The 27,046-nt window shown below is 37.7% G+C and overlaps 2 protein-coding genes across 8 annotated transcripts; one reads left to right on the top strand and one right to left on the bottom strand.

Moving 5' to 3' along the window:
* Positions 1–1,139: 1,139 nt before the first annotated feature.
* On the bottom strand, positions 1,140–16,407 carry LOC139314926 (torsin-1A-interacting protein 2-like). 4 transcript variants are annotated; one of them, XM_070940935.1, is made up of 8 exons: positions 16,372–16,407; positions 15,342–15,973; positions 13,293–13,388; positions 11,192–11,260; positions 8,248–8,298; positions 7,011–7,064; positions 4,282–4,389; positions 1,140–2,575 (listed from the first exon to the last, which is right to left on the bottom strand). In XM_070940935.1, exons 2-8 carry the CDS (start codon positions 15,811–15,813, stop codon positions 1,779–1,781), a joined length of 1,647 nt encoding a protein of 548 aa, XP_070797036.1. In that variant the 5' UTR covers positions 15,814–15,973; positions 16,372–16,407; the 3' UTR covers positions 1,140–1,778. The 4 variants fall into 4 exon arrangements, with proteins under 4 accessions (XP_070797036.1, XP_070797035.1, XP_070797038.1 ...); XM_070940934.1 differs by lacking the exon at positions 16,372–16,407 and having other exon boundaries at positions 15,342–16,174; XM_070940937.1 differs by lacking the exon at positions 16,372–16,407 and having other exon boundaries at positions 13,293–13,364; positions 15,342–16,174.
* Positions 16,408–19,746: 3,339 nt separating this feature from the next.
* Positions 19,747–25,737, top strand: LOC139313795 (torsin-1A-interacting protein 2-like). 4 transcript variants are annotated; one of them, XM_070939261.1, is made up of 5 exons: positions 19,780–19,858; positions 21,348–21,440; positions 22,237–22,725; positions 24,058–24,192; positions 24,790–25,737. In XM_070939261.1, exons 3-5 carry the CDS (start codon positions 22,254–22,256, stop codon positions 25,596–25,598), a joined length of 1,416 nt encoding a protein of 471 aa, XP_070795362.1. In that variant the 5' UTR covers positions 19,780–19,858; positions 21,348–21,440; positions 22,237–22,253; the 3' UTR covers positions 25,599–25,737. The 4 variants fall into 4 exon arrangements, with proteins under 4 accessions (XP_070795361.1, XP_070795362.1, XP_070795363.1 ...); XM_070939262.1 differs by having other exon boundaries at positions 19,817–19,858; positions 21,351–21,440; XM_070939260.1 differs by lacking the exon at positions 21,348–21,440 and having other exon boundaries at positions 19,747–19,858.
* Positions 25,738–27,046: the final 1,309 nt, after the last annotated feature.

Here is a 27,046-nt window from a genome sequence, read left to right as displayed (position 1 = left end):
GCTGCACATTTTACAGGGACATCAATGTACATTCTCCCTCTAATAGATAGATTTCTAGGGAAATCAAAATAATGTCTTTGTAAACCATCTTCTTCAGTATTTGAATCCATGCACCACTCGTGCAGTAGCAAAATTTTGTACTGCTGCAATGATAATAAGGAAAAACTGATTAAAGCACTAAAGATCCTTATTTTTATTAATACTTTGCTTAGTTATTTTTTGGTAATTTTTAGAGAACATATATTTTAATATATAGTTTTATTAAATAGGTAGTCCTTAACTTATGATAATGGAGCCCCAAATTTATGTTGCTAAGTGAGTTTTTTCCATTTTATGCCTTTTCTTTCCGTATTTGTTAAGTGAATCATGGTAGTAATTAAAGTAGCACAGTTAAGTGAATCTGGCTTCCCCATTGACTTTGCTTGTGAGAAGGTTGCAAAGAATGATCACGTGATCACAGGACATTGCAACTGTCATAAATATGAGTCAGTTGCCAAGCATTCAAAATTTGATCATGGGGATGCTACAATGATCATAAGTGTGAAAAACAATCATGTCACTTTTTTCAGTGCCATTGTAACTTTGAATGGTCAGTAAAGGAACAGTTGTAAGTTGAGGACTACCTGTATTACTTTTATCAGTACTAATAAAGGAGAATATTTGTAGCTCAGGGTTGAAATTAGGGCTCCTTGGTCCTCTCTGAGCTTCCTTGTTTTCTTGCAGACATTTCATTACCTTAACTAGGTAACATCATCAGTGCTAGTCGTAGCACTGATTCTACCTAGTTAGGGTGATGAAACATCTGCAAGAAAACAAGCAAGCTCAGAGAACACCAAGGACCCCTCACTTTTACCAGTGTTAGATAAATAAACAGGGCCTTATTGTAATAAGGTGTTTATAGAGTATATCATATTTGATTTCTTTTATAATTGCTAATATATAATGCACCTATTTCTCTTTCTTGATCCTGATTGTATTTCCTATCACTGTTTTATATAGCTCATTTTATTATTTAATGTTGCTGGTCATTGACAGAATAAAAAAATAGATTTCAAATAAAAATTTCAAATTTCTCATAAATCTGAAGGAAGCCTTTGGTTGTCTAGTAGTTATAGTCTAACTGAACAAACTGAAGAGGCTTGTGTTTTTAGATTGATGTGATTATAATTATTTGAAAACATACATACCATATTACATAGCTACAGGCCATTTTCAAATGAGAAAAACAGTCTATCATTGAATTGACACAGGCTTACATCTTACATAATTTTGTAGCCAAAGCAGAAACTTACAGAATCTACAGTTACAAGATTTTTTAAAATGCAGTTTTGGGAAATGGAGTAAGACAGAATTATTCTTAAGCTATAGGAAAACCTGGTCTCAACTTCAACTTTGCAGTCCATTAAACTTCAAGCAGAAAGATAGACTCTAGTACTATAATGCCTTACCTTGTTGCCCACAATCACAGTATTTTCCAAAAGGATTTTGATGCTTTAAAAAATTCGTATTACACAAAGTTGGGTGGACCTGAGCAACAAGATATTTTCCCCTTAGTATAGAATCTTGATTTCCAATAAATCACTAGAATTGTGTTAAAGATCTAAAAGTTCTTTACAGATTATCAGCTTCCTTATAAAGGAGACATCTTATTCCGATATTGAATCACCTATAACTTCAGTAATTCTGATTAGTAAATTGCAATTTTCTCATTATATAAACATTAACAGATTTATACAATTCATGTTTTCTTCGTTTTCTTCTTGCTCCCTTTTCTTAAGTTATTTCATCTGCAAGCATTTCTCCTGAGGGAGGAAATTTTCCGGCCATATAGGTAAGACTAGATGGGCTATACGACTCCACAAGCCACTCAACTTGTCTGTATCCATGTAGTTATAAGACTTTGGTGTATCTGAGTTAGTAAATTTAGCCCAGAGGAAATCTTTCACTCTCTCCTCAACTTCCAACAAGGAAAAGCTCTTATTCAGGGATTCCCCATCCAGAAGAACGGTTAATAGTAAAGCCACATCTTTAAATGCTGCATTTTCGTGGTCACAGTACTTGTAAAAAATCAGGGTGGAACCTGCGGGTAATGAGTCAAACCGATGGACTACCGCTGCTTTGTTACCATTCTCAAAACCAGAGCTCAGTTTTTCATCAACAGTAAGTTTGACAACATCACTATCTTGAGCTCTTGTGCTGGCCCCATCAATTTTAACTGTAAGCGCACCTTGAGAAGATGAGAAAGCATCAGCAATCTGGTTGCTTAAACATTTCAACACATCTTCAGCTTCTTTTGAAGCGGTGAGTAATAAAATAGCTGGTTCTGAATGAGGGTGAGAAAAATTTAGACGTTTCTCAAAAATACTTTGGATTCTGTTCCACACTATTGCGTCTTGACTTGGATAGGTGTTCCTGAGCTCTTTCATTTGGTTTTTAAATGCTTGTAGAACTTTATAATCAATTTCCGAAGCATGAATTGATGAATGCCAAAATATATACCATCCACCAGCAGCAATGCAAGCTGCCACAAATATCACAATTGCTGTGAGTGAGTATCTTCTTTCAGGTTTAGAAACTGGTACATACATGTAAGAAGGGAAGAAAAAAAAATTCAGTAATGCAGTCATATTTTATTATATTAAGTGTATATCTTTATTTACTTGAGTCTTTCTAAACATTTATCCTAAGAACTTAAGTGTTCCAGAAAACAGACTGCAAAGAACTCTAACTCATTAGGAAAATGTCAATTAAACATTTCAGTCAAAATAAAGTATATAATTTTTTTTACTGAAGATTTTAACACACCCTACACAAATAACCAAACTGATTTAGCATGCAGTTCATTATTTATCACTATATATTAGGCTGTTGCTAATATATTGACCAAAGAACCTCTGTGATGAAGTGACTCAAATCTATACCCTCCACAATCAATGTACAGTGTTAACATCTGAAAATGCAGTTTTATTATTTATTAAATTTCTAAATTGCCCAATCCTATAAACAAAGTGACTTCATAAATTTAAAATAACAACTCCATAAAAACAACATTAATAAAACAGCTACCCAAGAGAACAAAATCATCTCCCTTCAGTTCAAAAGGGCCTACCAATCACTCTTAACCCAAGGCCTAGGAAAAAGCTGGGAATTTAAAGAACACTTGAAAATGGGCATGATAGAGAACATATGGATCTCAGAGGGAGAGAGAGGTTATCCCACAGCATAAATGGAGCAACAGAAAAAGTTGTTCTCCATTTCCTTTTAATGACACTGTTTAGCAATGGGACCTGAAGCAGGTTAATACTGTTGGAGCACACAAAGCAGATGGACACTACAGGAATCGAGCAGCCCCTCTATTAGGGTCTATACCCGTGATAGTGAACCTAGGGCACGAACCAACCAAAAAACAGGCATGCATGCACCGGCCAGCTGGTCTTTGGGTTTCCAGTGCTCTGGCATGTGCAAAGACCAGCTGGCCGGCGCGCATGTACAGGCCGGAAACCCGAAGACCAGCTGTCCGGCATGCACCCATGCATGCAAGTACGCTCCGGTTTGGGCACTTGGTGCCAAAAAGGTTCACCGTCACTGGTCTATACAATTAAATGGCTTTACAGGTGATAACTACCCAGAATTACATCCAGAAGCCAAGTAAGGGATAACTTAAGAGCCTTGGTGGTGCAGCAGACTAAAGTGCTGTTAAGTAACACCAGCTGCCTGCAATTACTGCAAGTTCAAATCTCACCAGGCTCAAGGTTGACTCAGCCTTCCATCCTTTCAAGGTAGGTAAAAAGCTGACTTTGTATAAAAAAAAACACCGCTTGGGGGGGCCGAAAGCCCTACCAAGCAGGTATATACAAAAGTATGAAGGCTATTGCTTAACGCATTGTAAGCCGCCCTGAGTCTCCGGAGAAGAGATAGATAGATAGATAGATAGATAGATAGATAGATAGATAGATAGATAGATAGATAGATAAATAAATAAATAAATAAATAAATAAATAAACTGTAAATTGCATTCTTTTATGCTCCTTGCTGTCCCATATGTACTTCATCTTATCACTAGCTGCTTCTCTCTGGCAGTTGAAATCTAGTTCTTAGATTGTATCCCTAGGCTTCAAAACAGAAAAAGAAAGTTAAGTCATTCTGCATAACCAAGCACATCTGAATTTGTCTCATTACAGAGAGTTTCAGATTCCTCAGATATTTCAGACGAGTGCATATATAGTAGACTATATTGGTTATCACCATATATAATTCTAAAGGATTAAAAATGAGTCTTACTTTTTAAAGCAGTCTGTAGATCCTTCTTCTGTAGAGCACTGAGCTTCTCATGCTTTGTGATTCTGTGATCTGTGATTCTGTGATCCCCTAATATTATGTCAGCCTTTGCTAATAATTTGGGTAGAACAAGAGAAAAATACATCACTTTCAGTAATTACTTTTTAATTTATGTATCAAAACGATATGAACTTTGCAACTTTTAACTGTAAAAGGTTTTCATTGGAAACAAGCAATAGTAAAATCAAATTTAAAAATAATTTTAATTTGAATCAATTTGAGTTCATTTTTATATAATTTGTAAAATCTGTGTTTTAATTCTTAGACAGACACTTATACTTTTGGGTTCCAAATATATTTTGTGTTAATATTTGCTCTTTATAGGAGCAATTGTAGAAAATCCAAATTTTGCTGCCACTTTGTCTAGCAGGAAAGAAACTATCCAGTTTTGACTGTACATGCCAAGAGGGTTGCTGGACTTCTGTAAGACTGTGCTAGATCAGACCTTATCCCATGTTTTCCTCTCTGCTTTACATAAATAATCCAACAGTCAGCATGATCTGGCTGTGACAGGATTCCAGCTTGTGAGACAAAGACGGATCATTGAAAGAACTTGCTGCTACTCTGACAAGGTGGTTATCAACTTTTCCCAGCAAAGTGGGGAGGAAAATGATAGATCATAGATAGATGGGGTTTGAGCTTTGTTTGTCCAGGCAAAGAGGAAAGGAGTAGTACAAATGACCCTGCTTTGCAGAAAATGGAGCCCTTTAAGACTGTATTCTGAATTTTCCAATTTGCTTAAACAGGCCAACAGCTATTTATCCAAGCATATTAGGAAGTAATCCTGATAGAGCTGTGGCTTTACATGCAAAGGTATCTCCCACATCCTCAATCATGGCCCCTCTCTCAAATATTTTTGTGTTCTTTAAGAAGTTAAAATAGGGGCCAAATTTTGAAACTTATAAAAAAGTTTTTAAAACATATTCTAATCCAACTATTCTAAAATCAAACCCCATTAGTTTAATTAAAAAGAGGCTTGTTTGAAATGTTATATATCTTAGATCTAGTAGAGTCTCCCAAACGCTGCTAGCCAGCTGGTGCAAAACTCTGTGGTGTACCATGGATGGAGTACATGTGTGAACAAAACAAACTAGCAATCTTAGGTTGCCAGAACTATTTTGTGGTAAAAAGCATTTCAGAAAGATCCCCAAAACAGGGAAATCAGAAAGGAAATAGAGTTAATGAAACATAAAATTAATATACTACAACAGGAAGAAATTATAAGGAATATAAAATTGGCAAAACAAAACTATTTTGAATCGGCAAATAAACCAGGGAAATGGCTCGCCCACAAATTGAAAAAAGAAAAAGCTAAAAAATTGATACAATATTTAAGAGATGAGCAAGGAAATTTGCACCATAGAATTGAGGGGAAAAAATATTATTCAAAATTATTTTCAAATACTGTATAGTCAAGAAAACATTAAAGAAGAAAATATCATAAGTTACCTACAGGAGAGGAACTTGCCAAGTATAACAGATGAAGATAGGGAAATGTTGAATGGGGAAATTACATTAACAAAGTTAAGAGAGGCAATTAAAAAACAGAAAAATAACAAAACACCAGGGACAGATGGAATTCCGGCGGAAGTATATAAAAAATTTCAGACGTTTTGGAGGAAATTATGTTGGATATATATAACGAGGTATTAGAGAAAGCCAAAATGCCAAATTCATGGATGGAGGCATATATAGCATTAATTCCAAAGGAAAGCACAGACAATCAATTCATTCAAAACTATAGGCCAATCTCGCTGTTTAATGCTGACTATAAAATCCTGGCAACAATAATAGCAGAAAGACTAAAAAAGATATTAAATAAAATAATTCATTCGGATCAAAATGGTTTTTTACCCAAACAACAAATTAAGAACAATACAAGGATTATCATGAATATTTTAGAATACTATGAGGCTCATCCAGAAAAACAATTGGCAGTAATAATGATAGATGCACAAAAGGCGTTCGACAACTTGAATTGGCAGTTTTTAATTAATCAATTAATTGGGATGAAATTTGGTGAAAAATTTATAGAAATGATTAAGACAATTTATTCTAAGCAAACAGCAAAAATTATGGTCAATGGAGAACTTACAGAAAAAGTCAATATAAACAAAGGGATTAGACAAGGCTGTCCATTGTCCCCACTCTTATTCATCCTTTCATTGGAAATATTATTGGCACAGGTAAGGGGAAATAAGGAAATAAAAGGGTTAAAAATTAAAAGAGAAGAATACAAAACACAGGCCTTTGCAGACGACATGGCATTTATATTAGAGGATTCTTTGGAAACAGGAGAAAAATTCCTACTAGAAATAAGAGAAATTTGGAATAATAGCAGGCCTGAAAATAAATAAAAACAAAACAAAGATAATTACCAAGAATCTCTCACGCAAGGCCAAAACAAGAAAAAGGGAATTTCCTTTAGAACAAGAAAAATCGTCACACTTAAAATAACTTCGAGGGGGGGTGGGGGTGGTCACAGACTTTTGTTTGATTTTAAAAAGCTCTACTACAGATGCAAAATATGATTCCCTATCCCCATCCTTAAAACTAGAATGCTAAAATTTATAGTGTCAGATCATACAAACAACACATAGTTAATATAAATATGAAATATTAAACTAAACAACATAATTCTACATATGACAGAGTACAACATTAATAAATACCTTGTTTTCTGTGCCTTAATTCTTCCCAATTCTGCACTGAATCTGAAAGAGAACCTCAATAGGAGAACAAATGATCATATTAGAGATATAATCCAAGAGGTCCCATCTCTTCATTAGACATTGACATACTCTACAGTATGTCTAAATGCAAGAACAGATATCGATTAAAAAGTATTTATTCACCAATTACAAAATTCCATCCAAAATTAATTTGCTAGTTAATTAAATCAGCAAAAAATAAGACAAAACACAGCAACCATGTATACTTAAAACAGCTTTCTTAAGATATGAAAAATATCCATAATTAAAAAAAAGCAAGCCTTAACCTAGGAATTGCCAAGATTAATGACAGTAGGATGACTAACCATGCCCTACAATATCCTACTAGTCAAATATTCAGGTATTTAAACTCTTTTTAAGCTTTCTTCAAGCTTTAAGAGAAAGAAAGATCTGATTCCTTTAAGAACACAACATGAAGGTTGTATTCTTGGAACAACAAACAGAAAGAAAGCTCTGCTCAAAGAAACCTATAGAGTAGATAGGATTGTAGGAAAAATAAGGACAAATAGATATTTGAAGTTTGGGACTGGATGACTTTAAACACAAGTACCAATAGTTTAAGCTGCTTCTGGCTTGAAAAGGGAGTTAATAAAAAAAAGGCTGTGCTATGAGACACAAGTATTGGCTGGCAGCTCCAAATAGCACTAAGATCAGGGAACAGAGAGAGGAATTCGGAACAGTTGCCAAGAGACTATTGACATAATCTAGGCATGCACAAATAAAATCAGATTCCTCTGTCTGTCTGTCTCCTAGAGCCCACCAATATGCATAAAAGGTAAATTACCAACCTTTGTTATCAGTTCAATCAGCTCAATAAGTGACTGCAAAGTCACCCAATTTCAATCTCATAAAATACATACTGATTAAAACAGATGCTGGGAGATGCATTATTTCCACATTATTGTAGTATTACATGGACTGTAGAGGTAGTCCTTGACCGATTACCATAATGGAACCTGCTTAACAACCTCCACTCCCTGCTCTCTTAACAACAATGCAGTTGCAAGTTATTTATGGGGATGGGGGCCTTCCCCACCCTGAGACTCTTCTGTGCTTCACTTCCCCCGCTGTGCAGGATCCCCACAATTTTTGGGCATGCTCCTCCTCCCACTGGCTTCCCACAGGCCTTAGGCCTGCTTCCCATCCCACCAAGCCCTAGAACCTCCTCTCTACTTACCTCTCAAAGATCTCTTGAGCTCAGGAGTTCGGGGCAGGGCAGGAGGATTATCTATATAATAAATTACAGTAAGTACAAGTTCAAAAAACCCTCAATATTCAATTTAGTGAGAACTGTAAATTGATACCAAGTCACATTTAATGTGACAACGAATTCAGTTAATGGGAGTCTAGTGTTTGTGCAATTGAAAAAAGCACATGCATAGTGAGTTTTAGATGCAGCTAATCATTATTTGTGCAAAATGGAGAAAAGAAAATTTCCATACAGAGGAAAACAGTACAAGTTTAAAAAGAAGAGGCTCGTTATTACATTAGAGCAAAAATTTAATGTAACTGAATGACATGAATCTGGTCATATAAAGATTAAAATAGGATATCTTGGAATGCCTGAATCTACAGTAGATATTTTTTACTTTGTTTTCTATAACTATTCTGTGATTTTGTTAACCACAAATTTAAATTTTAGGTATATTATTTTTTTATCCTTTACTGTAACATTTCGTTAATATTCATATAAAAATTATGATTAAAAAGTTTTATTATTTTTCTCAAGCTGAAACCAATTACCATATTTTCCATAAAAATACTACTATGAACAGTGTGAATTTGAATAATGTCACCATTTCGTGGAACTCATTAACCTCACTGAGACCTACTTATATTAGGAAATTGTTATGTATCTGCTGAATTGGGCAATAAAGACCAATAAATATCTATCTGGATCCAGATATGTCTATCTGGATCCGCTCCAGTCCGGCTTCCGGCCTGGGTACAGCACGGAATCGGCATTGGTCGCATTGGTGGATGATCTCTGGACGGCTCGGGATAGGGGTTGCTCCTCTATCCTGGTCCTGTTAGATCTCTCAGCGGCTTTTGATACCATCGACCATGGTATCTTGCTGCACTGGTTAGAGGGGTTGAGAGTGGGGGGCACCGTTTTACGGTGGTTCTCCTCCTATGTCTCTGACCGGTCGCAGTCGGTGTTGGCAGGGGGGTAGAGGTCGACCCCAAGGCGCCTCGTTTGTGGGGTGCCGCAAGGGTCGGTCCTCTCGCCCCTTCTGTTCAACATTTATGTGAAGCTGCTGGGCGAAATCATCCATGCTTTGGGGTGGAGTTCCATCAGTACGCTGATGATACGCAGCTGTACATCTCTACCCCAGGCCATCCCAACGATGCCCTTGAAGTGATGTCCCGGTGCCTGGAGACCGTGCGGATCTGGATGGGGAATAACAGGCTTCGACTCAACTCTTCCAAGACCGAGTGGCTGTGGCTTCCGGCATCCCGATATAGTCAGCAGGTGCCATCGCTGACTATTGGGGGTGAATCTTTGCCCCCCCATAGAGAGGGCTCGCAATCTGGGTGTCCTCCTGGATACATGGCTGTCTTTAGAACAGCATATGACGGCCATGGCCGGGGGGGCCTTTTATCAGGTTCACCTGATTCGCCAGTTGCAGCCCTTTCTGGACTGGGACGCCCTGCGCACAGTCACTCACGCCCTTGTTACCTCCCGGTTGGACTATTGTAATGCTCTCTACATGGGGCTCCCCTTGAGGAGTACCCGGAGGCTCCAACTGGTGCAGAATGCAGCCGCGCGGGGGATTATGGGAGCAAGAGGGCACTCCGATGTGATGCCTCTCCTGCGTGAGCTGCATTGGCTTCCAGTGGTCTTCCGGGTGCGCTTCAAGGTGTTGGTCACCACCTTTAAAGCACTCCATGGCATCGGACCTGGGTATTTGTGAGACCGCCTTTTGCCGCCGATTGCCTCCCACAGACCAGTACGCTCCCACAGAGAGGGACTCCTCAGGGTGCCATCGGCCAGGCAGTGTTGGCTGGCGACCCCCAGGGGGAGGGCCTTCTCTGTGGCAGCACCTGCCCTCTGGAACAATTTGCCCCCGGAGATACGAAGGATACCGGATCTCCGGGCCTTTCGACGTGCCCTAAAAACTTTTCTTTTCCATCAAGCAGGCTGGCGTGAACCCCCCCCCCCCTTTTTAGCTCTTTTTAGCTTTTTAAGTGTAAATTGGGTTTTAATTGGATTGTTTTAAATTGTGGGCCAAAGCTGTATAATTCTTTTAATTGATTTTGAATTTTGTATTGGTATGTTTTTATCCTTGGCTGTACACCGCCCTGAGTCCAATAGGAGAAGGGCGGTATATAAATTGAAATAATAATAATAATAATAATAATAATAATAATAATAATAATAATAATAATAATAATAATAATAATAATAATAATAATAATTAGGTGATGAAAGTTACTTTCATTTTTAAGGACAATACTTTTTTTTGGGTTTTTCTTACAGATTAACATGGGTAGTCTTTTGAATTCAAATGAAAATAATTCAATTGGATTTATTCATGCAGAGTATGAATCTCGGCTAATCTTTATGACAATCCTAATAAGGGATTCCCTGTGAACATGGCCGATGGTTGATAGCCCCAGAGAAGATTTTCTCTCTGGACTCTTGTTTTTTCAACTTACTAACAGAAGGAACAGGATTCCTTTTGTTTATACAATTCTCCTGGGTTAGAGAGAGTCCTAGTCCTCACAAAATTCTCTTTACGGCAGCGGTCTGAAAAAAACTTCAGAAGCTGTGCTTTGGAGCAACTGGTGAGGCATTCAGTTGAGGTACGGGGCTGCAATTATTTCATTGTTGGTAAAGCAGATATTTTGGAATTTATTTTTCAAATAAATTGTTATTTGAAAATAAGTTGTGCCTTTCCTTTCTTAATCAATTTATGGCATTATTATCTGTATTACCTAAGAGATTCTTTTTAGTCACAGCCTATCACCCCTTTTGAAGCTCTGTACCTTTTTTGAGACTTTATTAAATGACAAAAAAGAATTACCTTTGGAAACATTTATCAAATTGAAAGAGAACCTAAATAATTGTACCCTTTAAATGACAGATTTTTTGTTAAATTGCCACAGGTTTTATTTACCTTCTCTTGAAGCCCTAATAGGAGGTCGAGTGAGACCAACACTCGACATTTTGATGTTATCTGTATTTTCTGTCAAAGAAAGGAGGAATAAATGAAATAAAAAATTGTTACAGCTAGAGCTATCTGACAAAACAACTTATAGTTCTAGTTCCCACTTGACAATATGAGAAATAAATAGTATATACATATTTATATATTAAAAAATCACTAGGCTTTTTTGTAATATGCTTTTTTCCTACAAATTTATGTGTATGTAAAAAAAAAGTACATGTTTTTGTGTACTATATTTGCCTGCGAACTTATTTACATGTACATGTCTGTTGTGCTATGTATGTATCCCTCTTTCTGAAGATACATATGCATAAACACTATATGATCTTGGTACCAAACACTGCAAAACTGATCTCTTGAAAAAAATGGTCAGAAATTGTATATAATACGTACTTGTCCCCATGTTGATACCAAAGCAAAAAGATTGATACAGACATCCTCTACTTATGATCTACAATTTGGACTGGAATCTTGGTTGTTGAGCAAAGTGGTGTAAAGCAATTTGTCACGTGACTGTTTGCTCAATCTACACTCCTGGTTATGATTGTTAAACAGTCCCAGTTAAGGAATACGGGATGCCTCAGGGAGATGGGGAAGGCCCTAGACAGCCTGATGCAGGACACAACAGTTGGAAAGGTGTTGCCTCCCCGCCCACCTGGCCCGCAAGCACAGTGACCCACTTACCTTTGCCGTTTTTTTCCAGCTGCTGACAGGAAGGTCCAGTTTGTGCGAGGTGTTGTCTTTACTATATACCAAGGCTACCTAGCACCATCCTTCAAGCAGGCTCCATGCTTAGAAATCCTTCAAAAGCCTCCTCCAAATTGGGCCAGTTGGAGGAGTAGGCTTTCAAAAGATTACAAGAATGGACCTGCTCCTGTGGTGTTTCAAAAGCTGCCTTCTCCAAATTGGCCAATTTGGAAAAAAGAAAGCTTCTGAAGCACCATGATAGTGGGCTCTATTCTCGTGGTGCTTTAGAAACCTCCTTCTGCCTTGCATAGATTGGGCACATCTATCAGCAGCTGCAGAAAAACAGCGGGGCAGTTTATTTGCACTGATAAGTTTGCCTCACTTAAACTGGCAGACTGGATGGCAACGAAGCTTCCTGGATCTGGCCATCTTTGCTTGGATTGGTGGGTCCAGTGGACAGCTAAGATATGGGGAGGAATATACGGACAGGAAGATTTGCAGCACCCCTTTGCTTGTAAATGAAGGCAGGCTGTCAAAGGCCTGAATTTTTATCACATGACTGTGGGGGTACCTGTAACACCTGTATCTTCAGGCATAGGTCATAGGTCCCTTCATTCAGCATCATAACTTTGAGTGGTGGCCTCCATAACTCTTAAATGGAAGAAGTTTGGCATAACCAGGACTCTTCCAAGAGCTGATTGCCTGGTCAAACTGAGCAATTGGGGGAGAAGGGCCTCGGTAAGAGAGGTGACCAAGAACCTAATGTTTACTCTGACTGAACTCGAGAGATCTGTGTGTAGATGGGACTGAGTTCCAGAAGGACAACTATCACTGCAGCTTTCCCCCGATCTGGGCTTTATGGCAGGGTGGCTAGACAGAATGAATGGCTGTAGGTCAAGGATTACCTGTATATTAAGTCTGCTTGTCTAAGAGGAAGAACTATTATGAATGTTTACAATCCTGAATCACTTATATTTTTTTAAAAAAATCTTTAAAAATGTAAGAACAAGTCAGACTGAAGATACCATCAGAAAAAAAACATCCAATATCTTCTATTAGCATTAAATTTTTATCTCTTCCCATCAATAACAGTAAAAAAAAGATGTAAATTATCTATTTTAAAGAATACGCAATATGTGTAAGATAAATAACATTTTTCAAGATTTTACTCATAATCCATCTTTGTCCTCACAACTCAGTATGTTCAATATTAGAAAATGAAATGGAAACTGATCTTTGTACAGATACAAAGCTACAAAATTGGGCACATTTGAGCCCAAAATTTCTGTTCCTAAGTGAAACATTTGTTAAGTCAGATATCATTAATAAAATGTTCATTATCATGAAGAAAATCCAAGATTACCTTTCTGTGTTTGCATTTTGCCATTAAAATTTTTGTTGGACGCTCTGTTTCTGGCTTCGCTTGAGGAACATTCTTCTAAATAGAGGGGGGAAAGTCCTTTATAAATAAAGCATAAACAAGCAAACATTCAGATATTATTTATTTGATTTGTGTGCCACCCATCTCTTCTAGAGATGACGGTTATACCACTCCTAGTCCTATGAAATGCTGTATGCATAGGCGCTAAAGTATCTCTGGACACCTCTTATGATTCTTGCTACCAATTCCTCACTTTTTATATTTCAGAAATGTTTAAAAAAGAACCTGTGTATAAGTGTGATATGAAGTAAAGGGCTCCAAATTCTTAGTATTTTGCAGTCTGAATGAGTGCCAGTATGTCCAAAGTAGCCATTTTATATGCAATTAAGGCTCTTGCAAAAGCCATCTTTGAACAGGTTCAAAGTTCATAGTTCATAGTTCACAATATAAAACAGTTTCTATACTTCAGAAATGTTTCTTTAAAAACCTTTCAAAACAAAATAATGGTTTCCTCACTATAACTTCTCTCACACGTCCTTTTCTTATTAGTTATTTAATTCTGGTTCAACATAATAGTTCATTCCCTTTTGCGCTGACAAAAACTGGTGAAAATTGAAAAGATAACCCAAAGGCAAGTTAAACTGTTTCTCAAGGCTTTTTAGCAAATTGCATTGCAGCAAATCTCACCAATTTAGCAAAATGCAACCTGCACCATATCATCTCAGGGATATTTTTCATTTTGAAAAATCAGGATGTGTTAAAAAAAACAATAGAAAGATATTCCTTAGTCACCTGCTTTTTCTCAACTAAAATAATTCCATTAAAAACCAAGTCTCTCCTACTTGAACAATTAAACAATGCATACTATTGTATGGGAGATATGAATTCTATAGGACAGTTCATATAGGTGAGTAGAATGCTAATTTAACATTTTTTTCAAACCAATACAATTTTACAGCCTAAGAATTTAACTGAACTGCTATTGCTAGCAATATGTGAAACAATTGCACTGGAAAACAATATACTGGGATTACCAATAGTTTTTAAAAGAATCAAAAACAAAGATATATTATCAATTAACTGTATCTTTTATTATATATTCCTATAGAATATAATTATCAATTCATAAATCACCAGCAGCACATTGGTAATTTTATTTTTGGAAAGTTATGATGAATAGATTCAATCAGGCATTGCCAAATCACAGTAAGTATTGTTCCCGCAAGCTTCTTAGAGCAAATTTCTAAAAAGCAGAACTATTATATATCAGTTCTGCAATAAACCAAATCAGAAGATTTAGCTTGCACTTTCAATTCCCATAAAGGGAGAAGGACAGACTTAAGTAAACCGCCCTACAGTTCTCTTTAACCCACTGTCACACTTTTAAAATGTAAGCTTTTTATACGTTGGAAATTGAGCATCAGTTTTCAGATGGCAGCATCTGGTCAGGGATGCCTTTCTAAGGCTGTTTGGCCTGCATTACTAGGATAGGAGGTCACCCAAAAAGTACAGGTAGTCAACTTACCACACTTCATTTATTGACCATTCAAAGTTACAACGGCATAGAAAAAAGGGATGACCATTTTTCACACTGACAACCTTTGCAGCATTCTTGTAGTCACGCGATCACAATTCAGATGCTTGGCCACTGACTCACATTTATGATGGTTGCGGTGTTGCAGGGTCATGTGGGATCTCCTTTTGAAATGTTCTGACTAGCCAAATTCACTTAACAACTGTGCCACTAACTTAACAACCGCAGCGATTCACTTAACAACTGTCTCACTTAGCCACAGAAACGCCCCCTCCACTGTGGTCGTAAGTCGAGGACTACCTGTAGATTTGAGAAATCGGAAATTTTCCTAAAAGAAAGACATTTAGTAACAGTAGTAAAATGGCACTTTGGGTAACAATACCCAAATAAAGCCAAGGTCGGAGTCACCAGCTGTCTAGACTGACTCGAAGGAGATCGGCCTCGGGCTGGCATCAATGAGCGAGCCAGGCGTGGAAAAGCCAGCGCTGATTTCTTACCTTTGGAAGATCTAGTTAGTAGCTCCTCTCTGGGGAGCTGCTGCTGCTGCTGCTCGGTCCTTGCTTCCTTCTCGGCCAGCCATTCCGGTTGGAACCCCACGCTACGTTCTTCTTCCTCTTCTTCTGCCGCCGCCGCCGCCGCCGCCTCTTTTTCATCTTTCGCAGCCTTTCTGGTAAGCCGTCTTCCCGACATCGCAAAGCCGTGCGGCCTCGGCTTGGTCCCCGCGGTCGAGTGCTCGACTACTTCCTCAGAAAACCTCACTTCCCGCCGACGACCACCGCGATGGCTTCCGCCGCTGCCCTGAGAGATGGAGGCGCACGTTCGAAAGCTGCCGCTGCCGCCATTTTGCAAGGCGGTTCTCCTCAGAGGCTGCCTGGGCGTCACGTGGTACAGGAACGTCCTCTCCTCGTCCCCGCCCGCCTCGCTCTGGCGGGGGGAGTCAGAGGAGGCTTCTGACTTTCCACCGGGCATAGTTGTCTCTCCGGTCCGTTCTAACCTCGCCAATCGTTTCTGGGTGGTTTTTCTATCGCCGATGTGCGCGCCCACCCCGGGGACTGACCTTCAGCGTCGCCGTCTTCTTTCTTTCTTTTTAATCGATTTCCACCAACCAACTTTCATTCTACGCTGCAGGCTGAAAAGAGAAATGAAAGCCAATATTATAGTGGTTTAATCCTTCGCACTTGTTCCTTAGTTGTCCTTCTCAACTCTTCCACGTTTTTTCTCCCCCCCTTATTTGTCGTCCTCTTCCCCTGTATCTTCTTAGCAGGAGCAAAGTGGTCAATTTAATCCTTTCCCTTGGTGAAAGTTAACTTGATCCTCTTCAAGGTCCTGTATTTTTGACGGACAGCCGCTCCTGGTCCGGTCATCTGCTTTTTTCTTTTCCGAGGAGAACAACAAACAGATAAGGACAGCAACAAAAAAGAGTAAGACCAGCTACATTTTATTCTCCCCTCCCCTCTCCTCTTATGAGTTGTCTCGAGAAAAAGGTTGCCCCGAAAATTAAGCCCAGATAAGTATCCCACACAGTACCTAGTCCACAATCAGCAAGTAAAGAGTATTGGCTCAGCCCAGCATCTGCTTAAAAAAGTAAATAGGTCACCGGGAGGAGACAAATTTTAAAGTAACCTCCCAATTGATTCAGCCAAACCAAATAAATAAATAAATCCTTTAATTCTGCATCTTTGTATACCATCTGTTAATAAGGAAAACATATTTGGAAAACAATATTTTGGAAACTGCAATTTCCAAAGAAGGCTGCTGCAATTCAAACTCAAGGAATAAAGAACTACACATTGTTGTCTATTCATGCTACTATATAAACACACTGAAATTCTATGGTCTGCACTAGCAACTGGCTAATTTTTCAAGGCTGATATTCACCACGTTTATTAAAGGGAGACAAGGAGGGAATTGAACAAGAACCCCAGAAAAAGACAATGACAAACAACTTGGGCATTTGGGGGCCAAAAAGACCTGCATCAATGTGTCTAGGTAGTCTCCAGGAGTTAATATCAACTTAACTAGACTTTTCTTAAACTGTTACAAACTTCAATAGGTTTATTATGCAGCAATCCTAGCATGCTTAGAGTCTCAGTATTTTTTGAAGTTCACAGATGTGTGCTGGACAATGCAACCATTTTTCTAAAATAATATTTGATAAGATATCCATCTCAGATCCTGCTTTACACACTGAAATGATAGCTTTATTCAATAGTATCTGTTTTGATTACTATGAGATTCAACATTAGAAAAACTGAGACCAAGCTAAATATTTAGCATGTTATGGTAGTTATTTCTTGCCTTTTAAAATTCTACCAGTGCACATTTTTCTATAGATTTCTATGCACAACTGTGATTTCAAATAAGTATGCACAAGACTGTTCTTATTGTGAGATCCTATAAATGTCTACTCAACACCTTTTGAGATCAATAGGACTTAGTAAGTGAATATATGTAGGAGTGCAGAATTAATACTTTTCTGTACTTAATATATTCTTTTCATGCTTTGCTATCATTATTGTATCTTAAGTTTCTCAAATATAATTCACCATAGTCAGAGTTTATTTAGCCTGGACATAGCCTTAATTGTTCCTAAATAAATTCTTATATGTAAAATTTTTTATTTTATCCCAAAAAACCTGTATTATTCAAAAAATATTACCCCCTCAAAAGGCTGCCTAGAAATATCTAATTGAAAGTCAATTTTTATTACTGTCACAAACCGACATTACAAATAAAAGCATTAAAAATAGTAAAAAAATAAATGACAGATTAATATATTGCAATTGGTGGTGGGTTATCAGTGGGCAGTTAGAGTCTGAATTCAGCATAATAAAAACTAGTCACATTCAGAAAAACTACTTCATATTGATATGATAACAGCAGTTGTACATAAAAGAGATCAGTATTCCCCAGATATTTTATTAGGCAAGGTGTTATAAATTGAGTCCATGAATCCTTATAGAAGATACAGTACTATAGCAGAATGTGAGCTATTGTTTCAATGGCCCCTTGTCCCCTTGTCTCAGCTCATAGGGGTTTTTTTTTTGTAATGGCCCTCCAAAAGTGCTATGGGAAGTCCTGTTGTAGCGTGGTAAGGTTAATGCCCATTGGATTTTTGGGGTGGTTATTCGATATAAATATCCTACTGCTTTAAAAGGAGGAGTTTGACTGCTCAAATAAAGATTCTTGGGAAGAACAGTTCAAACTTGTTGGATTTCCAGATCTTTCGTATGTTGCTTAAGTGCACAAGATGGTTATCTTTTTCTATACCTCAAAGGTGATAACTTGATGATAGTTTAAGAATATAAAATCATGATGAATATAAAATAATGGAATCCTTTAAATAGAGAATGCCCCCTCTTTTTAAGAGAGCAACCACAAAGGCAATAACTTCTATAGGAAAGAATCCCATTCATAAGAAAAGGCCTCAAATAATGTTTTCAACACCAAGCCATGAATTGATCAAATTATGTAAAACAAACCAACAAAAGTTAGAATTGATTAAATTATCTATTGGATTATCTAAGATCCCCCTCTTTGCTGGCTTCCTTGCAAAACTGACAAACCAGAAACATGCAGCAGGAAACTCCTGACAATGATAGGATTCGGAAGGTTCTGCTATCTTGTATTAAATACAATAAATGTAAATTTGTACCAAAAGGGATAAAGGTAGTCAACCAAATGTAAACATCAACCTTTTTGGGGAGGAAAAAACATCAAACAGATTGATGTTTATAAACAACAAAGAAATGTTTTGTATAATGATCTGAGCTGTCTTTTACTTACAGCACTTAATTTGGATCTCTGTCCCAAGAATGAAAGTAATAGCTGAAAGTTTCCTTCCTTGTTCCAGCATCACTTATTGGCTATTTACGCCAGTAAGAACAGAGTTCAGTTCAGGCCAACAACTGCATATCATACATCCTGAAACAGTTCTTGTAAACAAATTTAGAAAGGAACGAAAACTCCATAGTGCAATCCTCTTCTATTGGGACAATTTCTTGCAGTTTTGAAGAAATGGTTGAGAAAGGAACAAAGCTTGGAAAATGATGGCCTTTCATCTATCCCCATTTACCAAAACTCTGCAGAAAGATTGAAATTAAGACAAGCATGATAATTTCTCCTTTCAGTAATTCTCATCTGCTACTATCTCTGCCATTCATCCCCAATTCTCCATTTTATTTGGTATTTGACTTCCAAAGGAAGTCAGACAGGAGTATTGGTCTTTGTGAGACCCAGCTGTCTTTACATATTTGCATATTCTTATTTTGACACACTCATGTGAGCTATGATCCATCATAGCTGAGTGCAAAGACCCATAATTCAGAATTGTATATCCAAAGTTTATTTCATTGTCTCTTTTGCAAACACACCTCCTTTATGAACAGGAATTACCTTGGGACAAAGAATCAGCAATGTATTTGCTTTCAAAACCCTACAGTTCTAATTCATCCAAAACCAGCAACATTTAGCTTGTTTTCATCCATATGTACATAACTATTAAAAAAACAGACACCCTAATTTACTTCTTATCATTTTTAAGTCAATATTTTGTCCTTCCAAAGAAAGCTATCAGCACTCTATAGCTATCCCCTCCTTGCTTAAGAGATAAGGCATAACAGAGGCGCTGCTGAGTGAGGGAAAAATCCTCCATAAAACAGAACATTCCAAAGTGGAATGAACATTGGCCGAGGCGACAACCTTACAAAGAAACGTCATCGAAGCAGCTATTGAAAAGGCGGCTCCCGTGGATTGCTTTCTCTCATAGTCATGGAAGAATAGGGGGGAAAAACTACACCTCCCAGCATCCCTCTGCAAGGCCTTGTACTGCGGAACAAATCATTCGGACGTTAGTAGGAATTAAGGATTGTGGGATAGTTGTATGTTCGGCTTCAAGGAAGTTGTCTAAGGAGTTTCAGTTTAGTTTTAGGAAGATAGGATCTGAATATAATCCTTGTCTCCTTTCACACGACGAAGGACGGAGCAACGTGCATGACTAACTTCATGAGGAAAGGTAAGTCTCGGTTTTGTCACTTTCGGGTTTTTTTGGAGTGGGGGGAGAGGGGAGGAGGAGGAGAAGGACGCGGTTCCAAATTCCCACAACTCTGTTCAGGCAGAGATCCGTTGCAGTTCTCCTGCATAAGGATAGCCTTTGCCGTGATGCCTTTCTGTTCCAGTCTTAGGCTACTAGTAAGCACTAAGCTCGAGGTAGTTAAAAGCTGAAAAAGTAGCATCTCTGGAACCTTCTGCAGATCAGCGAAGGGGATCCATTCAGTCTCTTGATAGAAATGTGAGTTCCCGGATTGGAGGAAGGGGACAGTAAGAGAGGCGTTTTGGACTTAGCGCCCGCCGAAGGGTGACAAGCTAACGTGGCCAGGGCGAGTCCAAGGTGAGAATTGGAGGCGATTTCCTGGAGGCTTCCTGGGCGATAACACGTGAAAGACTCTTTAGATATTTTTTTTCCTGTTTCAGGTTAATTTCCCAAAACTAAGAGAAGACCATTCTCTTTTCCATTCAAGTACTTCTCACCGGCTTGGACAGTTATGAATGTTATTCATAACTTTTGGATTAATTAATTAATTGGACAAACCTAAAATACTGTCTCCAACTATTTTGGTCTTTCTTTCGCTGTTTTAATTCTCCTGTCTTCCGTGATGCATGGAAGCATCCGTGTCTAGAAACAAACCACACCCCAACTTCAAATAAGTGTGGCTTCTGCCTAATCGGGGAATAACTTAGGGACATAATGAAGGCTTCCTGCATCCTGGGGCAAAGAATTGAGGGGGAACTGCTTGGTCAGGATCTCCCATTAACGTTGTTATTCTCTATATTATGGTCATAATCTAGTTCCTTGTTTTCCAACCTTTGGTTTACTTGGGCTGCATTGACTGAAGAGGAATTGACTTGGGCTGCATATAAACTATATAATATAGTTAATATATATATCGTATTTTTCGGAATATAAGAGGCACTGGAGTATAAGAGGCACCTACCTTTTTGGGTGAGGAAAAGAAGAAAAAGAAATCTCCCTCTGCCTCTGAGCAATGTTGCCTAGTTACAGCAAACAGCCTGCTTTACTTTCATTTTCGTTTTCAGCATAGTTTGATTAGCACAAGGGGGAAAAAATCTGCTCCAGCAATTTTCTTCCTTGCAAGCAAGCAGTAGAGCCCTTTGCAAAACAGCTGAGAGCAAATCAGCTGAGAGTCAGGAGGCCCTCCAATCAACTTGTGCTAATTAGGCTGTGCTGAAGCTGAAAGGAGCTGTTTTTTCTTGCTGTTTGCTTGCAAGAAGGTAATTGTTGGGAGGCAGAGGCCAAAGGATGGGGGCCAGTGGGTGGGTGGGGCTACATTCGCTTTGTAAGACGCACCTAAATTTTCACCCCCTTTTAGGGGTTGCGTCTTATACACCCCCTTTTAGTGGGTGCGTCTTATAGGGAAAAAGCTGTGTCTTATACACCGAAATAGCTAACAAACCTTTTTTGTTGTTTTTTGTTGTTTTGTGAGGAGCATTACTAGCTATCCAGGGGCACATACCAGATATGAGTTGGACACAGCTGATCTAATTCATCCATCCAGAGCTACCTTTTTTTTAATGAGGTGAGACATGATCTGAGTCACTTGCAATACAAAATATTTAGGCATCATGTAAAGATACTTTAACAAAGAGTGGGTGATAGGTGTATGTTTTATAAATCTAGACCTTTCCACTATGAAGTGGTTTTTTTCCTGTCTAAATGTGAGGCAAATTGATAGCTGCAAGCTGGAGGAATTGTGCTTAGATCATTTATTCAGCTGGAGTCAGTAGAATGTCTAGTTTGAAGTTACTGGACAGACATAAGTGAAATCAACTCTATCTTTAAAATCCTAAGACAATTTGTTTTTACTCAGAAGTTTAAAAGAGTTTTACAGCTTTGAAATCCTGACAGAAAGGTGGGATATAAATATAGAGAGAGCATTGGTTGGCAAAAACTGATTTTTTTTTTTGACTGATAAAATATTTGTAAGCTGTGTTTCAGACAAAAGCTTCGACTGTGGCCTCTGAAGAATAACAAGGCCATTGTGAAAATAATAATTATTAAATCACTTAAAGCAGGGGTGGGCAACTGTGGCCCTTTTACAACCTGTGGACTTCAATTCCCAGAATTCCTGAGCCAGCTTGGCTGTATCAGGAATTCTGGGAGTTGAAGTCCACAGCTTGTAAAAGGGCCACAGTTGCCCACCCCTGACTTAAAGAAAACTAGAAACTGGTGAAAAATAAGCATTTATAATAATTCACTGGAAATACAGTACTTTGCTTCCTTTATGCTAGAAAGCAAATAGTTTTGATCACATAACAACTTAAAAGTTACTGAAACCATATTTTCTATGTTACCCCATACAAACTTCCCTGAAGAAGAAAAAGAAAAGTCTATGTCAGAAAGGCAGATGACTCTTCAGCCCACCAATATAGAAAATATCTCAGCCAGTCTTCAACAGGATGAGGCTGAAGAAACAAAAGAGGATTCTTTGGGAGAAAAACTGTCAAATTCTGATGAACTCCCATTTGGAACAGAGGATAGTGACGCTACAGAGGATGGTGATGCTACAGAGTGCATTGTAAGGCTTCCATCTGATTCTGCTGATTTACCTGATAGTTGTGTAGATACAAATTTGTTGAATTCTTTACATGAAAAGACAGAGTGTTCCACCCATACTGACCTCCTAGATTCTCAGAAAGAGGAAAAACCTTTAACAGAGACTGTTCCAGAAGATAAAATCAATTCACAGGGCCAGCAAAGCCAGCACTCTCCGAAACATACTGAAGAAACAAAAGAAGATGATTTGGACAAGGAAAGCGAAACAGTTCAAAATGAACACATAGAGAAGACATACCAGGTTGCAGGTAAAACAATTAATGAGAAAATACAACAATATATTCTATATTAAATGTATCAAATATATTTTAACTGCGAACATATAAGACAAATGGGGTTGACAAACTCCCATGTCAAATTAGACAAGTGGAATAAAATATTTGACATTGGTCCAAGTTTCATAAACATGATTCTAATTACATTTTTCTAGTTGCAGTTAGTGCTAATAAGTAAACTTTTGTTGCAGTGTTTCTTCAGATGAGAACTTTGCTAAGATTTATAAACTATAAAGAGTAAAGGTTGCTAAAAATCCCTCTTTTTATGGTAGTAGATGTTTTAAGGAAAGAGATATCACTGCTGTATAGACTTGAGTGTCCTATTTAGTTTTGTACACTTACTATAAAATCAAAACAAAGCTGATCAAATAAGCCATGCAGTAATTAATGAAATTCAAGTCTTGATAATATCATTTGTAGTAATCATAACTTTTTATTTACTGTGTAAACGAAGGGTGTTCCACCTAAATCAAGTAAAAGGAAAAAAAAAAATTATCTTGCTATAACTAGGGACCATGAAATCTTGATTTTAAATTGGTATTTTAATAGAGACTGCACTCCAGGAAATGTCTAAATTGAAATATTGTAAAATATCATAAGATTTCATTTACATCTGCTGTTTCAATGGAATTGTGTATGTTGGGCTTCTTAACTGCTGCATATCTATAGAAAATAGTAAGACTGGGACACCGAGAAAATTTGCTAAGCTGTGACTGGGTTCACACAACAAATTAGGAGCAAATCCAAAGAAATTATAGAATGGTTTGGTATGATGTTTCAACTAGGAACATAGAATGGCCACAAGACATGAGAAGGTTGAACTATTGCTGAACTTTCACTGATTACTTACAGATTAGGGCAGGGATTCCCAACCTCTGCGCCATGGCACACTACTGGGCAATGAGCTGTTCAAAACCAGGCCACAGAAGCAGCTGGCAAGCGTGCATATGCACATCCCCATGAGCCCATTTGTGCGAGTGGCATGTGTGTGCCCACTGCTCGCGCAAATGGAGTTGCATGTATGAGCTTGCTGACCACTTGCACAGAACCATCCCCTCTCCTCCTCCTCCTCCCCCCCCCCGTCCGAAAGGTTGCGGAACTCTGGATTAGGGCAGGTTTCTGGACTTTGACTCCTCAGTTATTAGACTGTAATATTCATAACTCATATCCAATGACATGCTAGTGAGGAGATCTGGGACCAATGGTTGAAAAAGCTTGCTGTACTGATTAGTAAAATTGTATAACTAGATTTATAACTGGACAGATTGTTTCTCATAATACTGCTATGCTTTTTTTTCTTAAAAGATGTACAACATACATCCAAACTAGTGCCTGAAGTCTATTCTCGGAAGACAATTGAATGCTTTTCACCAGAAGTAAGTCAACAGAATTCAGTGAAAAAGCTGGTAATAAATAATTCTCAGTCTCATCAAGATAATGGTAAGAATATTCTTGATTTTTTTACAAAGCTGATCAAATAAGCCATACAATGATGAAATTCAAGTCCCGATAATATTTGTAGTAATCCTCACTCTTTATTTTATTTTATTATTTTATTTATAGACTTATTTTATTGGGTAAAAAAGGATGTTATAGCTGAATCCAGTAAAATGAAAAAAGCAATTTCTTGCTGTAACAAGGGACCATTAAATCGTCACTTAAACATGATATTTTAATACATTAGAAGCTTTGCAGTCCAAATGTATAAAGAACTTCTTTGTCTATGCATGTGTAATTTTGTAAAACAAAGCAATACTTCATTTACTCTGCTGTTTTGTCATGTTGGGCTTAACTGCCCAACATGTTGGGCTTAACTGCTCCTTGCCTTTAGAAGATAGTAAGACTGCACCATGCCTGGGGGTGGGAATTAGTTACTACTACTGTCTCAAGATTGACCCTTTGTCTTTGAGATATGAGATATTTCCATTAATAATAAATTATTTAAGTCTTTGGCATGTGACTTTTTTCCTTGTGTGATGTTGTTTTCTGAATGATTTTCTCTTTCTTCACTCTCCCCTCCCTGCCCTTAATTATTAGGCTTTCTCCACTATGGAGTTTTTCTGGCAATAATGGTGGCGTTGATTGCAATTTTCATAAATTGCCGTTATTACTACACTTTACACCCTCCAAGTATGCAGAAAAATCCAGTGGTGGAGGTCTTCCTATCAAAGTTCAATCCACTGAAAGACATCTTCCCAGGTCAGAGTCCTCACCTTTGGGGACGAGTACGGAAAATATTGCAGAAACACCTTAATACATCCTATCACACTGAACCAGCTATCTTAATCTTTACTGCTGCCCAGGAAGCCAAATCAACTCTGAAGTGTCTGAGCACCCAGATTGCCAGTGCCTATTCATCATCCCTGGGAGGCAGCACAGTTCATGTAGATGGAATTTCTAAATCCACTCTAAGCAATGATCTTGCAAAGCTAGCAGTTGATGAGGAGCTGAGCGTTGGTTTCCATGGAGGAGGAAAGGCAGCAGTAGTACATCAGTTTGAATCCCTGCCTGCAAGTTCCACCTTAATCTTTTACAAATACTGTGACCATGAGAGTGCTGCTTTCAAAGATGTGGCACTGATTTTGACAGTTTTGCTGGAGAATGAGAAGTTGGATCCTACCATTGGTCTACAGATTGTGGAGGAAAATGTGCGGGACTTCCTCTGGGCCAAATTCACAAACACTGATTCACCCAGTTCTTATGACCTTATGGATACTGATAAGCTAAGTGGGCTCTGGAGCCGTATATCCCACTTAGTCGTGCCTGTTTGTCCTGTGCCATTTATAGAAGATAATGGTTGCTTTCAACAAGTGGCAAATAAAGAAGACTTCACTTTTAAAAATTAAAGGAAAAAGAGGAGCCCACTTTCCTTCTGCAGTTTTCTGAAAGATTTGCACAAATCAGATTTTTTTTGATTACCTGAAAGGACTAGAGGTATTAAGAGAAAACAAACTAATTTTAAATAAATCATGCATTGTGATGTTGGTTTTGATTATGGCTTTCATAACAAACCAGAAAAGAAATTACTGAATTGATTTTATTGTTGAGTTGGCATTTGCAATGTAATTTAATGCAATATTTTACAAGATGGGTAACTAGTATAGTTTGCACATTTATATATTCAGAACAAATTTGCCATTGGAGGAAAATGGAAAGACTACTCTTAAAATCTTTCTTCGTTTTTTTATAAATAGAATGGATAGCTTAATCTAGAACTCTTAATTGGCATGTGAGAACTCTAGTAATTAACTAGTGATTATGTGAACTCCTCCTAAGCAAACACTACAAAATTCAGCGTATTTGCACAAGATCTCATATTAATTCAGTCAATTTACTGAAAATTAGATGCTGATATTAAAGCTAATTGCAAAATAAACTACGTAATTTTCTGAATTTATGCAGTTAATATATTGAATTTATAAAGTTTTTTTAATACAGACTCCATAGATTGAGATGTCAATTAAGTAAAATGCACTGTATTTGTGCATCTAAGGCATATTTTCTAAATGGTAATTCTAAAAATAGGTTTTACTATAATGTGATACACTACTCTCAATATAAAGAAGCTATTATATACTGCATCTCTTCTCAATTTTGGTGATTTTTAATTTATGATGCAAACTGCAATTCCTTCCAAAGGTACAATATAAATATCCTATTGGGAACAGAATATGATGCCTCATGATCAGTCAGTATATTTCATTTCATCTAATTTAGTATTTTTTCAGCTACTGATTAGGACTCTTGGACTTATCTGGATATCTTGGCATTGAAGGTGGCTGAGAGTTTTTTTTTTTTTTATTTGATTTATATGCCGCCCTTCTCCGGAGACTCAGGGCGGCTTACAATGCGCTAAGCAATAGCCTTCATTCTTTTGTATATTTATACAGTCAGCTTATTGCCCCCACAACTGGGTCCTCAATTTACCTACCTTAGAAAGGATGGAAGGCTGAGTCAACCTTGAGCCTTGGCAAGATTTGAACCTGCAGTAATTGCAGACAGCTGGTCTTAATAACAGGGTGCCTTAGACCACTGTACTACCAAGGCTCTTAGAACTGCTATTGTAAAAAAAATTGAAAGGGGTATAGTTGGAAAAGCTACCTTAGAAATTACATACCGTAAGTATAATTCAACTCCATTGTAGTAATAAATTGGGACTACCAGTATCTAGTTAGTGACTACAAAGTTCAGAGATTTTTTTAAAATGATGTAGTTGCTTTACTGAAGTGATGCTGGATTAACAAATATACAGATGTCTTTAAAGAATTGACAGCCTGAAGTTTAATTTATGGTA

This window comes from Pituophis catenifer, unplaced genomic scaffold (assembly GCF_029215685.1).
Source record: "Pituophis catenifer annectens isolate HBS135680 unplaced genomic scaffold, rPitCat1.0.hap2 SCAF_3, whole genome shotgun sequence".
NCBI lineage: Eukaryota > Metazoa > Chordata > Lepidosauria > Squamata > Colubridae > Pituophis > Pituophis catenifer.
This window is presented reverse-complemented; position numbering and strand designations above follow the sequence as displayed.

What these genes read in the sequence shown, in the direction of transcription:
- LOC139314926 (XM_070940935.1), bottom strand. Translation starts at nt 15,813, where the DNA reads ATGCCCGGTGGAAAGTCAGAAGCCTCCTCTGACTCCCCCCGCCAGAGC. An exon ending in TATTAGGGCTTCAAGAGAAG is followed by an intron (nt 8,299 to 11,191) that starts GTAAATAAAACC and finishes TTTATTATATAG; the next exon opens with ATAATCCTCCTGCCCTGCCC. An exon ending in GCTCAAGAGATCTTTGAGAG is followed by an intron (nt 7,065 to 8,247) that starts GTAAGTAGAGAG and finishes TCTCCTATTGAG; the next exon opens with GTTCTCTTTCAGATTCAGTG.
- LOC139313795 (XM_070939259.1), top strand. Translation starts at nt 22,209, where the DNA reads ATGTTACCCCATACAAACTTCCCTGAAGAAGAAAAAGAAAAGTCTATG. An exon ending in GAAGACATACCAGGTTGCAG is followed by an intron (nt 22,726 to 24,057) that starts GTAAAACAATTA and finishes TTTTCTTAAAAG; the next exon opens with ATGTACAACATACATCCAAA. An exon ending in TCAGTCTCATCAAGATAATG is followed by an intron (nt 24,193 to 24,789) that starts GTAAGAATATTC and finishes CTTAATTATTAG; the next exon opens with GCTTTCTCCACTATGGAGTT.